Source organism: Lagenorhynchus albirostris, chromosome X (assembly GCF_949774975.1).
Source record: "Lagenorhynchus albirostris chromosome X, mLagAlb1.1, whole genome shotgun sequence".
Taxonomy (NCBI): Eukaryota; Metazoa; Chordata; class Mammalia; order Artiodactyla; family Delphinidae; genus Lagenorhynchus; species Lagenorhynchus albirostris.
Window position 1 is genome coordinate 84,760,533 of NC_083116.1, and position 14,118 is coordinate 84,774,650.

General features: G+C 47.8%; 2 protein-coding genes and 1 non-coding gene across 4 annotated transcripts in view; 1 reads left to right on the top strand and 2 right to left on the bottom strand.

Annotated features, from left to right (window-relative positions):
- Positions 1–1,550: 1,550 nt before the first annotated feature.
- On the bottom strand, positions 1,551–9,788 carry MAGED2 (MAGE family member D2). 2 transcript variants are annotated; one of them, XM_060138248.1, is made up of 13 exons: positions 9,704–9,788; positions 8,125–8,198; positions 7,248–7,739; positions 6,366–6,674; positions 6,182–6,245; positions 5,843–5,922; positions 5,183–5,277; positions 4,401–4,480; positions 4,265–4,307; positions 3,858–3,920; positions 2,651–2,765; positions 1,872–2,278; positions 1,551–1,685 (listed from the first exon to the last, which is right to left on the bottom strand). In XM_060138248.1, the coding sequence occupies exons 2-12, from the start codon at positions 8,167–8,169 to the stop codon at positions 1,880–1,882; spliced, it is 1,785 nt and encodes a 594-aa protein (XP_059994231.1). In that variant the 5' UTR covers positions 8,170–8,198; positions 9,704–9,788; the 3' UTR covers positions 1,551–1,685; positions 1,872–1,879. The 2 variants fall into 2 exon arrangements, with proteins under 2 accessions (XP_059994231.1, XP_059994232.1); XM_060138249.1 differs by lacking the exon at positions 9,704–9,788 and adding an exon at positions 9,073–9,144.
- LOC132514175 (small nucleolar RNA SNORA11) lies at positions 2,927–3,055 on the bottom strand. Its single transcript, XR_009538665.1, has one exon. It is a non-coding gene; the product is annotated as a small nucleolar RNA SNORA11 (small nucleolar RNA).
- Positions 8,968–14,118, top strand: part of ITIH6 (inter-alpha-trypsin inhibitor heavy chain family member 6) — a 50,135-nt gene continuing 44,984 nt past the window's right edge. The window contains 1 exon segment of the mRNA XM_060137345.1: positions 8,968–8,976. Coding sequence (XP_059993328.1) covers positions 8,968–8,976 — 9 coding nt within the window.

Here is a 14,118-nt window from a genome sequence, read left to right on the forward strand (position 1 = left end):
CGGCAGCAAAAGCAGGTCTCAATTCATGACCACAGGCAAGGAACTACCTTGCTCCAGGTGCAGCTTTTTCTTTTTTAGATCCTGTTCCCTAAGCAGCAAACCTTGTTCCTTTACTGCTTACAGAGTCTACAGGAGGGGAAAGGCAGCTGTTACTAGAGCCTCATTGTTTGCAAGACTCTGTCCCAGATAAGGAATCTGGTAATGTGGCAATTAGATGATGAGAGCTTCCTGGAAAGAAAGGTCCAGGGAAATACTCCCCAAAACAGGGCAAAGGTGGATCTCTGATTGCCTGCAGGCCGCATGCCTTAGTGGGCACTAGAGCTGGGAGGACTACACGAAGGGACTTTGGCACTTGCCTCCATCCTCTGTGATTTCACTGTCCAAATGGATAACCCAACCAATACCCCATCTTCCCAGGCCATTGACCCCTCATGTATAGGAACCATCACCTTCTCTCCCGTTTAACCACCTACTCCTTGGACCTTCTCATCACCCAGAGTTATCTCTGCTCTCTTCTTAAATATAATCATCCCATTGTCTGACCATCTGACTAGTGCCCCAGTTTATCCTTCCAGTTCTCTCAACATTCCTTCCCAGACACCTAGAACATGGCACGTAGCAGGCACTTAGTATATTCACTTAATGTTCTGCCTTATTCATAGACTTCAGAGACTCCTGTCCACAAACCCCTACACTGTCTCCCAGTCTGTCACACAATCTCCTCATCTTCCTCACCAAGCCTGCCTGGGTCCCACGGTCCATCTCTTCCACCATTCTGTGAACCTACTATATGTCAGACACTGTGGATACAGTAACGAAGATTCAGACTCACACACTCACTGCCCTTGGTCTTGTCCTTATTCCACAACCAAACAACAGAATGAAAACCTTGGAATAAACTAACACTCATCTTGATTCCTACAAGATTACTGAGCACCTTGCCACGGGGAAGGGGTCTCCCAAAAACCATGGGCTCCATGCTCTACTGGGGCCTCTCCACTGCCTAACATCCTTCCACAGTCCCCTCTCCAAGTCCCTTCTGTACAGTCCCTTCCCATAGGTCCTCCCCACCCACCTCCTCAGGGACTGGGCTGCACGAGTCAGCCTTCAACATCTCCCTGTCTTTTGGCTCCTGCCTGCTCAAGTCTCTCTCTCTTTTCCCAAGAAAATCCCTACTTGTTCCCGTATCTCCCTTTAGCTACCTCCCTCTCCCTCCTTCTTGTCTCACCCAAATTTCTCAAAAGGAGAGTCTATACTTGATGTTCAATCTCTATTTTTCTTATCCAGACTTGCCCACCTCAGGGCTCTTCTTCAAAGTGTGTCCTCTATGCCTATAATCCCCATGACTCTTCACACCACTGCAATCCTGCCTGCTCTATAGGCTAGAGATGGAGCCCAACCTATCCTAGAGAAACATGCTAATTTTGCTCTAATTTTACTCTATTTGACAGTGTCACCTAAAGCTAAGCACAGATTGAGGTGGAAACTTTCCCAATTCATTTTAAAATGTGATACCAAAATGTGACAGCCCACCAAAAAAAGCAATAAACTCAGAAATGGCAAATAGATTTAATGTAGAGTGTCAATTTCAATTGATTGATAGTGGCTGCCTAGAGTGCTGCGTTGAGTAGGTTTCTGAGGATGCACCCTGGCTCGAAGAGAAAGACTGCTGGGATTAGGAATATCTGAAAACACAAGTAAAAGAAAATCAAAAAGTCAATTGATATCCACCAAAAAAGAAGGAATAAAATGCCAAAAGTAGTGTTTTCTCACACTCTCCATGTGGTCCTCCAACCTTGGCCTTCCTATAACCACCCAGCTCCTCATCCCATTCCCCCGAGGCCCGGCTTCCCCCAAGTCTAAATAGATACCTGAAATCTCACTTGTAGGAGAAACCACAGGCACCAGAGCTGCCACTGGTGCTGGCACCAGCTCCACCAAGGCCCGCGAAGAGCCCAAACGTGAGAGTGGCTGTCAGGCTGGTGCTAGCACCAAAGCTGCCACTGGCACTGGCACCAGCGCTGGCACCACCACTCTCCTGGGCTTTGGCTTTAGCTTCAGCTCCCGTCTGGATCCGGGCTTTGGCCCAGGGTCCAATATCAGCTTCGTCCCAGTTGCAGGGCCCAGCAGCATTCTCAGAGCCGAGCCCAATGCCCATCTGAGCTCTAATCTCAGCCCTTGCCTTGGCTTCAGCTGCAGCCTCAGCCGCAGCCTTCATATCTGCTTCCACTGCCTCTCGGTACTGAGCTGCCCATTCCTTGGGATCCTTCTTTTGTACCTGAAACAGGAATAACAACCATCTGAAGGATCATAATCTGAACACTGAGCGCCTACAGGATGCAAATTATAGTAATACAATAAATACTACTAGTAATTATACACCTAATATTCCATCCCTGCTCTGACACTTACTATCTCTGCGACCTTGGACATAACACCTGACAACCTCTCTGAGCCTGAGTTTTCTCATCTGCAGTAAGGCAATGACATGTTAGTTTTAAGGATTAAACTATTCAGATAGAGTGTTTGCACATTAATACAGGCTTCAGAATGTTCATGCATGAGCTGCAGGCTGCTCTGCACACAGCCTACCCTAAACAGTGGCACCCCATGCTCTTGATGTGCCAGGCTTGGACAGCTCTCCAATTACCTTGCAGGCAAACTTGAGGACTTTCATCTTGCTGGTCTCATAGTAAGAGCGCAGGCCCCAGAAGAACTCATACTCAGGCGGATTGCTATTAGGGACTCTGGCATAGTCCAGGTACCTTGAAAAGAGAGGTTCAAAGCCTTTATGTCTGTAAGACCACTCGTGGCCCACTCATGCATTTAGGTGGAAAACTCCCCCACTAAATACTGCAGCTTTTCTTCCTATATTCAGCCCTATCCCACTGGTCCTGCCCAGCAGCCACGTGGAGGTGCAGGGGGCACGTGTAGGGCATTTGTTCATAGGAAGGCCACGAGTTTTGTGCCCCTTGTCACAATAACCCAGGTTCCTGTTGGGTGTGTTGTAAACAGAGGAGCCATTTCTTCAGGCCCCCTGCTCTGAGCACACCTCACCATGGGGCTTGTCCATGGCCTGGCTGAACCCTGGGACAGTCCACCCTAGAAAATGACTGTACAGGAAGAAACAGTCAACCAAGAGCAGTGGACTCCATGCATACTCTCGACCATCTGTATGTGAGCCCACAGGTGTGTGCTGGTACACTTGTATGAGTGAACACATGTTCTCCAAGGACCAAGAATAGGGTGGGCCCTGGCCAGAAAAGTCAGGAGGTCTGGGCTTCAAGTCCAAATGAATCCTTTACCAGCCGGAGCCATGCTCAGGCTTCCACTCTCCGAGCCCTAGGCTCCTCAACTGATACAGGGGATGAGATGACAGCAGCTATTCTGCAGGGTAGTTATGAAAATGAAATGAGATGTACTAGTCAAGACCCCAGCACAGTACGTGGCTGCTTAAAGCTACCATTCTATGGCATTTCTTTATGGGGATTAATTTCTATGAAGCCCTAGCTAGCATAGTAAAAAAGAACCAAGGTATTGGGGCCAGGATCTAAATACAACTCTTCCGTTTGCTACCTGTATAATAACCCTGAGCAAATTACTTCACCTCTCTGAGCTTCAGTTTCCTCATGCGTACAATACTGGTGATGACAATCCCTCCCTTGAAGAATTGTTCCAAAGGCATATGTGAGAGTACAAGTAGGTCAGGAAATGTGTGCTTCTGTTCTCTGCCACTACCTCAGGAATAAACTACCACCTGCATACGCACACATATGCACATGCACGTGCACCACAGCTTTATTACTCAGTTCTAAGACAGGCAAAATGCATGGAACACAGGAACACTAGACACTTACTTCTGCTTCACAAACTCATCAGTAATGAGCTTCTTCACATCCCCAAAAAGCGAATGATGTATCCTGACAGCAGAAAATGATAAAATACATACATACATACATAATTACATACATAGATAAATATAATTGGGGCTGTTGCACTTCCCAGATGTGGGCAGAGACATTTCCAACATGGAAAAGAGGCTTCCAACCTAAGATGGAAGCTCCACAGAAGCCCAAGAGTCAGTGAGACAGACAGCAGAGTTCAGGACCATTTCCCCATACACCCAGGTCAGAACCCTGGACCCTCTACCCAGTCCAGCAACCCTGCCCACTCCACCAGATCACCAGGCTGATGCAATCCTGGGACCATCTTCTCTTGCCAAAGGACAACACAGACAGCAAGCACTGACAGAGCCCAATCATACCCAGGGCGCAGCCCCAACTTGCGCAGCACCTCCCAGATGACAGCTGCAAGGGGAGGCAAAAGGAAACAGGGATAGAAAATGAACATGTGGAATTCCGACCATGACCCCCCATTCAGCTGCCAGCCCAGCCACTCACCCTCGCTGGACCTATTTCCGTTCATGAAGATGATGCTAAGAAGCACCATGAGGAGACCCAGCTTTGGTGAGTCCTTGGTCCTAGGGGAATAATGGGACAGAGAGAAGGTTTACATCCAGGAGCTATCTGCAAAAAAACACACCAGCCAGCTCACTAGGCTAGCTTCTCCCAGATTCTTCACATATGAGAGAATTCTGCCCAGTCTATGCTTCAAGCTCTATGTGACCCTGGGCAAGGCACTTAGACTCTCTTATTCATAAAATGGGAAAATCACATTCTCCTCTCCCCAGGTTGCTGAGAGGATAGAATTGTACTTGTACTTGTCAACCCAGTACAACCCGGACACCCAGCCAATGTGAGTCCTTTCTTGCTCTCCCAGACCCCTCAGCTCCAAGAGAATTCTACGCACAGCCCCACTGATGCTCCTGGCCTTCAAACATCATGAGCCACTCATACCAGGAAGCCCTCCTGTGAGAACCATTCTACCAAGGCCAACAGGAAGAGATAAGCAATGACAGGTCTGCTTTCCTGGGAAGCTTCGGGAGAAACAAAAAGCCTGACAGTAGGAGTGCCCTGCCCCAGGCTTCTACACCCTACAGTAAATCATAATCAGGTATCACTATTGTGTGCAGGGCTCCAACTACGTGCAGGAGCTGGAATAGAGGTTTTTAGGCTCTGTCTTTCCTGACTTCCTAAGGGGATGTGGGGAGAGGACAGGGATGGAGTAGTACCATGGGCAAAAGCAGAAGCCTCCCTCCCACCCCAGCCCTTTCCCAGCTTACGTTCCCAGTATGCCTGCATCAGTGGGCTCTAAGGTGCTGAGAAGAATGTACAAGTGGTCATTCTTATCAATTTCCTTTAATTGGATCCCAAATACCTGCAGATGTGGAAAACAGCTTGTGAGATCACAGAATTCAGCTTTCTGGGCATCCCACAGCTCCCCCTGTGACTAGGGGTGTGTGTGTGTGTGTGTGAGTGTGTGTGTGTGTGTGTGTGTGTGTGTGTGTGTATGTGTGTGTGTGAGAGAGAAACATCAGTGAGATAATGCCCTTAAATCACTTAGCTGAGTGGCCAGCACACGGCAAACAGGCAACAAATGCATTATTTTTAATCAACATCATCTTTGTGATTAGTGGGAATCTAGGCAGCCAGAGAGTGGGGAATGAAAGGGAGAAAGAACATCTGAAATACATTATAGGACATGTCCAGCAGTGGACAGAAGTCAGGACTAAGCTGGGTGGCTTGGGTCCTAGCTGTGATTTTACCACTGACTTACTGTGTGACCTCAAGCTAGTCTATGCCCCTTGCTAGGCCACTGTCTGCCCATCTGCACAGTGATGGGGCTGGATTAGTCTCTGTGGTACCCCCCAGTAAAGACATGTACACCTTTGTTTGATTCAAGGCTACCCCATTGCACCCATCCCCCAGGTCTGCCCCTTCACCTTCTCCAAGGAATAGCCTGCTCGTTCAATGATTTCAGGGTACACATCAGTGTATTCTTTGATGATGTCCTTCAGCATGTCTGCAAGGGGAGAGTGTTGCGAGCACCTGGGCAGAAGTGAGGCCGGGTGGCCCCCATACCCAAACTAAAGACCCTTCACCAACCCTGCTGTGGGTGGCATAAACACGTTCTAAGCTAATGAACAGAGATACTACTACTGCTAAATTAGAACTTTAGGAGGACATAAGTGGCAGCAGGAGAGCAAGAAATGCCCTCAGCACATGGGGGAGAGGGCAATGGAGAACAGAGCTGGGGGAAGGGAGGGTTAGTAGAACTCTACCTGAGCGTTTGATGGGAATCTTCGTCTGGTCTTTAACCAACAGGTACTTCACCAAATCATTGGCCTGGGAGAGGAGGAAAAGATGGAATGATCAAAACATGCTTGCAGAAGACTTGAGAGGATGGCAGAGAAGAGGGCAGGCAAAGCAGTGAATAACGCTGAGTGGAGAGGACAGGTTTCTTACCCTCCCTTGCAAAAGGGCTACATCCCGAGGTGGTGGTGTTTCAGGCTCTTGGGATGACTGGAGCTTGGCAGCTCTGCGGCGAGCCTTCCCCCTACGGGCCTTAGGTGACCTCAGAGAAAGCAAAGCTCTCCGGGCCCAAGCAGCCAACCGAGTCCTTGATGCCCTGCGGGCCCAAAAGGCTATGGGGCCCCTTGAAGCCCTGCGGGCCATTGAGGCCATTAGGGCCTTTGAGATCCTTCGGCCGCCCGTGGTTCCAGAAGCCTGACTCTGATCACTGCTGCCATCCTCTTCCCCATTCAGATGCTTCACCTGCATCAATGGAGAGCAAGCACAACATTGCCAGATGATGCAGATGGTCCTTTTTCCTCATCTTCTCTCTTCCTGAAGTCCCCTCTAATCCCACTCTTGTAGTAACTGCCTGAGTCTTGGATTTGTCTTTCACTGTTTTCCAAGCAGGAGTTTCATCTTCCCACCAGGCCAGGAGCAACACAAGGATGGGGCCTGAGGCTTCTCCTCCTCCTGTGTGCACCACTGGCTCTGCTTATACCATCCTGGACATGTCACTCCACCTCTCTGGGACTCAGCTTCCTTCTCTACAAAACTAGATTACTTTCAGGATTTAATAAGATAACCTGTGTGAATGTGCCTAGCTCAAGGCCTGACATATGGTAGCTACTATGTAAATATAAACTGCATTTCATTCAGATTACAGCTGTTCGTATTCCTGTCTCATGTGCCCACCAGTCTGTGAGCTTTCTGAAAACAGGAATTATATCACATTTCTCTTAGTGTCCCGCCACAGCCTTGATGAGCTGAGGGAACTTTCTAAAGGTTTATAGAACCATGAACCAACTGAGAGAAACAGAAAGGCAAGGGTCTTACCTTTCGGGCTTTCTTGGCCTTGACCTTGGGCCGAGTATCCTGATTCTCCTGAGCCTGTGCAGCTGCACCCTCAGGCTCAGGTTCATCTGCCAGAGCCTGAGAGGCAGCAGCCTCAGTCTCCAGGGTCTTTGTATTGACCTTCGTATCAGCCCCACAGCTGACCTTTTTGGTCTCAGTAGCAGGCATTGTCACAGCCTGAGGGTCAGTATTCTGCATCTTGGTGTCAGCTGCTGGATTCTTCGTTTCAGCTGCCAGAACCTGGGTATCAGTCAGCTTAGTGGTAGCTGAGGCCTGAGTGGCAGATACCTCCTGAGCCTCTGTGGCCTTTGAGACCTCTGTGGTCTTTGAAACTCCTGCAGCATTTGAGACCTTCATGGCCTTTGAGACCTCTGGTGCCTTTGAGGCCTTCGGTGCCTCTGAGACCTCCAAGTTCTGGGTCACTGTCAATAGGGTCTGCATCTTCAAGCCACGGTCCTCTTCTGAAGCTTCAGCCTGCAAGAGGAAGCAGGGAAGCTCACAGACCTTCTCCCCACCCCCAACTAGGCAAATGGCCCCAAAATTCCAGGGCCTCACTTCTCTGACCTACACTAACTCCTACTTGCAGTGTGCTCTGACCACCTCAGCCCAACAAGGCCTCCCTTTCCTCTGAGCAGAAGAGGGGCGGGCCTACCCTCCCTCCCGCCTTCCTTCCTCCCTCCTTCCTTCCTCCCTCCTTCCTTCCCTCCTCCCTCCCTCTACTTGGGGGAGGGAGGCGGCAACGAAGCAGGTAGGTAGATGGAGAAGGGCTGGGATGGGAGGGGAGGTGCCAAGAGATTTGGGGCAGCAACAGGGGCTGGAGAGCAAATGCAGCTAGGGAGAGGGCAGAAGAAGGGCTTACCTGGAAGTGGGTTGGACCCGTACCACTCTCGCTTGTGTCAGACATGTCTCAAGTTGGCCTGGCAAGAGCTGAGCCTGAAGGAGAGAAGGCCTGGGTTAAGAGGCGAGCTCACTTAACGTCCTCTCTCCCGCTCGGCCTGGAGGCTGATACCCACCTTCCCTAGGGTCCCAATCCCAAACCCTCTCCCCACCCCCCCAAGGCCCCCGTTCTCAAATTCAGTAATCCAGAGCGCCTAGATCTCAATTCTCTGCAGCCGTACCCTCCCCTACTCCAGGAAGATGTGCCAGCGCGGCAGCTCTGAGGACCCCGCCCCTTTTCCCAGTGCACACCCCCCCAGCCGCAAGTCGACAGTGCGCATGCGCATCCGTTGCAGGGCCCATCTCAGCCCCGCCCGCTTTCCCAGCAGAAGCTTTCTTTGATGTCCACCGTGCACATGCGCATTTGGCAGCTGGCTTGTCTCCAAGCTGGCCTTTCACTACACGCCCCTTTCCAGAGATCCATAGTGCGCATGCGTAAATAGAGGCTCAGTCCAGTACCTTTTTCCAACACGCCCCTCTCCAAGTTCGTAGTACCATTCGGTCCCGCCCCCTCCCCAACAAGCCTCTCTCTCAAATTGTCGCAGCGTCTGGGGGTCCAGGCCCCTCCCCTGCTGACATCCAGCCCAAGTCCACTGCACCATCCGGTCCCGCCCTTTTTCATAATACGCCCCCCTCCAAACAGGGGCCAAGCGCATCTTGGTTCCGCCCCTTCCCTAATACACCCCCCTCCTCAAATCAGTATTGAGCTAGTGATTCCATCTTGGGCCCAGCCAAACAGGGTCCTGTCCCCTCCCTTCCCGGCCGGATGGATCCGGTATGATCCGGTCCTTAGAGCAGGATTTCTCCAGATCCCAGAGGGTGGGGCCGACCCCTCCTGGGCTCGGATCCAGAGCTGGGCCCCCCTGCTCACCTCGTCCTTCTACTACTCCTGAGTGCGTCCACTCCCTCTGAGCCCCTCATAAACTCAGACTGCCCTCCCCCCTCCAGGCCGGAAGTGGTCCCGCCCCTTTCCGCCTCCCTAGGGGGCCTCCGTCCCAGCCAGTCTGCCCTTCCCCCCCGCCCGCTCCTCATTCCTTATCCCCCACTCCGTACCACTCCGTATTCCCTCTGCCTTGTTCCCTGCTCCCTATTTCTCCATCGCCGTTCCTATTTACCCCACAGAATTCCGGATTCCCATTCCTTACATCCTCCTTCATGCTACCATTGCACCCCCTCCCCCAGTATTCCTTAACCCTTCTCTACATCCCCTGTTTTCTTCTCTTAATTTCCACTTCCTCTCAGTATTCCCCTTCCCCCTCATATTCTCCATCCACCACTCAACACGCCCGGTTCCCAGTTTTTCTCCCCCTCTTCCTCAACTAGCCTCTGCTCTCCAGTCCATACAGCCTACTACTCTCTCGGTCGTCTTCGTTGCCTACATCCCACTCCGAGTAACCTCTCCCCTAGCTGCAGTGGTGCAGTAAAAATTGACCACCTGCCTGGCTCTAGGTTCGAGGGGACTGGAACCACTGTCTGGAAACCCCAATCTCAACGTCCCTCACCTTGTCCTTTAGCGAGTCCGGAATTCGTCTGCCCTCTCTCAGTCCCTCTCGAAGTCTCAGCCTTCTGGACTAGAGCTGCAGCCAGCCCAGCCCAGCCCAGCCCAGCCCCTTTCCGCAGCCCCCTGCCACCCCCCTTCTCCTTCCTCGGGGGTGGGGCAATGGGGCCCCGCTCAGGGCTGTCTGACGCCGAAGCCCGTGTTTATGCCACTGTACCAGGCTTGGTCTGAAGCCATTCCAAACCAAAACTACCGCCTCAAAGCGATTCATTCATTGAATATGTTTATATATATATATATATATATATATATATATATTGCTTATTGCAAAAGTAACATGTTGTAGTTGTGAAATTTCAAATTATGCAGAAATATGTAACATACCAATGAAAGGCCACCCTTATCTCATGCCCCAGAAATAACCAGTACTAACGTTCTGATATACATTCTTCCAGATTTGTTTCTATTTATATACTAATTATTTGGGTTTTCTCCCCACAAATGGTACACTATACCTACTGTTCTGTGACCAGGGTTTGTTTTATTTTTTCCCAGTTATATATTCTAAACAGCTTTCCATAGTGCACATTTTTCTTAACTGCTCCATAATCTTTTCTCTGTAAATGTCCCATAATGTATTTAACCAGTCCAGGATACATAGACATTTAGATTGTTTTCATTTTTTATTTACTATTACAAGCAGTGCTGACTCCATTTTGATACAAAGCTTGTCAACTTTAAAAAGATACACAGAATAACATTTCCACCAGCAATGTCTCTTGCATGTTTATGTGTTGCATATACTACAAATATTTTTCATGTTATTTAGGATAATATTTGCTATACAAAAAGGATTAATTATTATGTAGTGAAATGTATCAGGTTTTCCTTTACCATGACTAGATTCTGCTTCATGCTTAGAGATGCTTTCCACACTCCTGTTATAATAATCACTGCTTTTATTCCAAGCAGTTTTATGGTTTTATTATTTACATTTAAATGTTTGATCACTCCAACATTTATTTTGTATAAAGATTAATTATTTTCCAAAAATATAGCCTCATCCCTACACCATGTGCAAATTAATCCATCTTTTCCCCCACTGATTTGAAATGGCACCTTTACCACGTAATAAATTCACATAAGTATCAATAATTGGGTCTATTCAAGAGAACAAAATAAGATGTATAAAGAATTGAAAGTAAACAACATTATCATTAATTACAGAGTATGTGAATGCAGACCTGGACAACCTGAGAGCATCAATTAATGTTGTTAGAAACCATAATAAAAGTCAACACAGTGGTCAGTTATAGAATTAATATTCAATATGTTTCCTATATCAAAAGTAATTCAAATGGTTATGTCTTCTGCTTTATGAAGTCACCTTTTCCTCTATTAAGCAAATAAAATATGAATCCCTATGTTCTATGGACAATTCAACATACACATGCACACATACACACATACTTCACAGATATTCATGGTGGGCTTCTGTTCGCCTGACTTTTTCTCTAAATTGTTGCTCCCTCCAAGTTTGTGACATCAGCTCACCACTTTCTTACCTCCTAGGTTCTCTCCCCCCATCTACAGGGCTTTATTTCACACTAGACACAGCCCTTCTTTTCTTCCAGTTCTAGTACCCCAAATTCCCATCCCTTTCAAATCATGGCAAGCCTTGAATGCCAAGATAAAGACTTTGGTCTTGATCCTGATAACACTGAGAGATTATTGAAGGGTTCTAGGCTTGGACGCAACATAGATTTGTGTTCTAGAAAGAACACCACTCTAGCTGCCTAACCCATTAGGAGTATGAATTAGATGTCTTCCTGAAAAAAGGGAGAGTAGTCATCCAGGTAAACAATGATTGTGGTTAGGCCTAGAGTGGTAGCAGTGGAGGTCATGAGAAGTGATTGAATTCAGAAGATATTAAAGAAATAAAAAGCAAGGCTTTATGAATAGTTGGATGTAGGGAAAGGGGTGAGGAGGAGGGAAGTGTCAAAGGCAACTTTTGGGAATCTAATTTGAGAGATCAAATGTGTAGATGGTAACCCCTTTCACTAACATATGGAATACTAACGGCTCTTCCCTGGGCCTGGGAAGAATAAAAACCTTAGAAGAGACGGGGCCCAGGGAAGAGCCCTGGAGGCCAACAGCAACCTCAGCATAGGTGAAGGAAAAGGAGCCCAGGAGAGAGACAGATAAGTAATGACCAAGGAGACAGAGCGAAAAGCAGGAGAAAGTAATGCCACAAAACCAAAGGAAGAGAATATTTCAAAAGGTGGGAGGAGTCAATAGTGTTGAATACTACCCAGAGGTCAAGAAAAGTCCTGAAAAATGTCTAGGGATTGTAGCAGTCAGGTAGTGGTCTGGTCTCTGGTGACCACGGAGGGGATAGTTTCACACTTGTGGCATAGGTCGATAACTGTTTACTCCAGTATACATTCTCCTCTCCTTCCCTATTAATAGAAAATCTGATTTTTACCTGGACACATAGCCTCCTGGAATAAAGGCCATGAGGACAAGGGTCACACCCTAAGGATAGTGGAGGAGTAAACTGAGAAGAATCGGGATCTCTAACAATTTCATAGGACCACCATACAAACTTTGGACTGCCTAACTCTGGATTTCTTTTAGGTGAGATAAATACATGTATGTCTGATTGAAGCCACTGTTTGGGAGTCTATGCCATGCAGAAGTTTTATGACTGCAGTGAGTTGAGATGTGAATTGCAGGTGAGGTATTCCTGACAATGAGCATAAACTACTCTTTCAAGAAATGTCTGACTCTGATTTTGAGACTCTCCCAAAATCTAGCCCTGACTAGTTTTCCAGGCTTTTTCTTGCTATTTTTCTGAGTACTGTGTATATTCCAAACAAACACTTCACTATTACCAGATGTGCCCTGCCTTCTCTTAGGAGCCATTGCTCATACGATTTCTTCCCTATGGAACGCCCTCTGTTATATCTACCCTCTGTTACAACCTCCATCATTTTAAATTCCACAACATTTTAAGTCCTGGTTGTGGCCTTTGGGATCCTGGGATAACTTTAAAAGAATATAGAGTCAGATCCTTAGGAGATATTGGACTCAAGGGACTCAGGCAAAATCTCAGTCCATGTCCATCAGAGAGACATTCCCAGAGACTTTCAAAGCCAAACTTCCCCAGTGCCTCTCAATGCCAAACACCTTCATAGCATAATACCATAATCATTCATCTTATGATCTGGGGATCAGAGGACAGGATGAAACCTTAACAGGAGAGAAAAAAATAAATTCACTTACAATCTTCATCATTTGACTAGAGAGATTTCCTCCCACCTTCTCTCTTTGTAAACTCTTGGAATCTTTTGAACTTCAGCATCTGCCCATAAACTCTGATGAACCTAGGTCACTGTGTCCCAGACCGGTTTCCAGCATTCATAAATCAGCAGGAAAATACCTGAAATCATATAGATTCTACATATTAACTAGGAACAAATATGAAAAGCTGAGTTATCACCAAGCAGCTCTGTTCAGGTGATAAGGAAAGGCAGGCTAAAGACTGCTTACTGCAGAATGTCAGGGGATGAAACTGCCTAGTACCGGGACATCCAAGATTTCAGACACCTAAAGCTTACATGAGAAGCCCAGAATATCCTCACCACCAGTCCTCTCCTAACACATTTCCCTTCCCCCAAACTATATAAAAATCAGTACCTCTGAATGTTGGAAAATTCTGAAGGCTGGGAGTAAGTGGCAAAGATTTCCTTCCAAGGCTACCTATCACTTCTTTAGTCATCTAAGTTGTACAGCACAGCCTAGCAACCAACTTAATATTGGACATCAGACTTTCCTGTTCTTCACGTTTCCTAAGCCTTTCCCATCACTGGAAAAGCTTCCTAACCAACCCTTCTCCTGGACCCCACTCCCTATCGCTGTTGGGTTCTTTCTGTTCCCAATACTCAGAGAAAGCAGCTCCCCTCCTTTCCATTTCCAGGCTCATGTGCCCTCTCCCTTGAGCTGCTGGTGAATTCTTATTGTTTTCTTCCTTTTATGTACAGGGCAATTTAATTCATTTTGTATCACTCTAAGCCCTGAGAGCTATTCTTTCCACAGCCAAAATGACTACATTTTATTAAACCAAAGGCAAATTTCCCATAGACGAGGAAACCGGCTACCCACTTTTGAACTAACACTCCTTCTCCCCTGCTCTTTGCACATTGAGTCCTTCATCAACACATACCTGTGAGGCAGGTTCGGGCCTCACATGCAGACATTGAGCATCAACTATATATTATGCACCTCTACAGAGGTGGCTCTTTCTCTTGAGGGGCTTACATTTCTACTGTTTGAGCATTAGCCTCCTTTTATGGCGGACAAACTGGGGGTGAGGGAGGTAACTTGCCCATGACAGAGCAACTAATGAATGGCAGAGAG

Coding starts and splice junctions, on each gene's coding strand:
- MAGED2 (XM_060138248.1), bottom strand. CDS start 8,169: ATGTCTGACACAAGCGAGAGTGGTACGGGTCCAACCCACTTCCAG. Junction 6,675..7,247: donor AGGCCAAGAAAGCCCGAAAG/GTAAGACCCTTG, acceptor CCATTGATGCAG/GTGAAGCATCTGAATGGGGA. Junction 5,923..6,181: donor GATTCCCATCAAACGCTCAG/GTAGAGTTCTAC, acceptor CTCCCCTTGCAG/ACATGCTGAAGGACATCATC.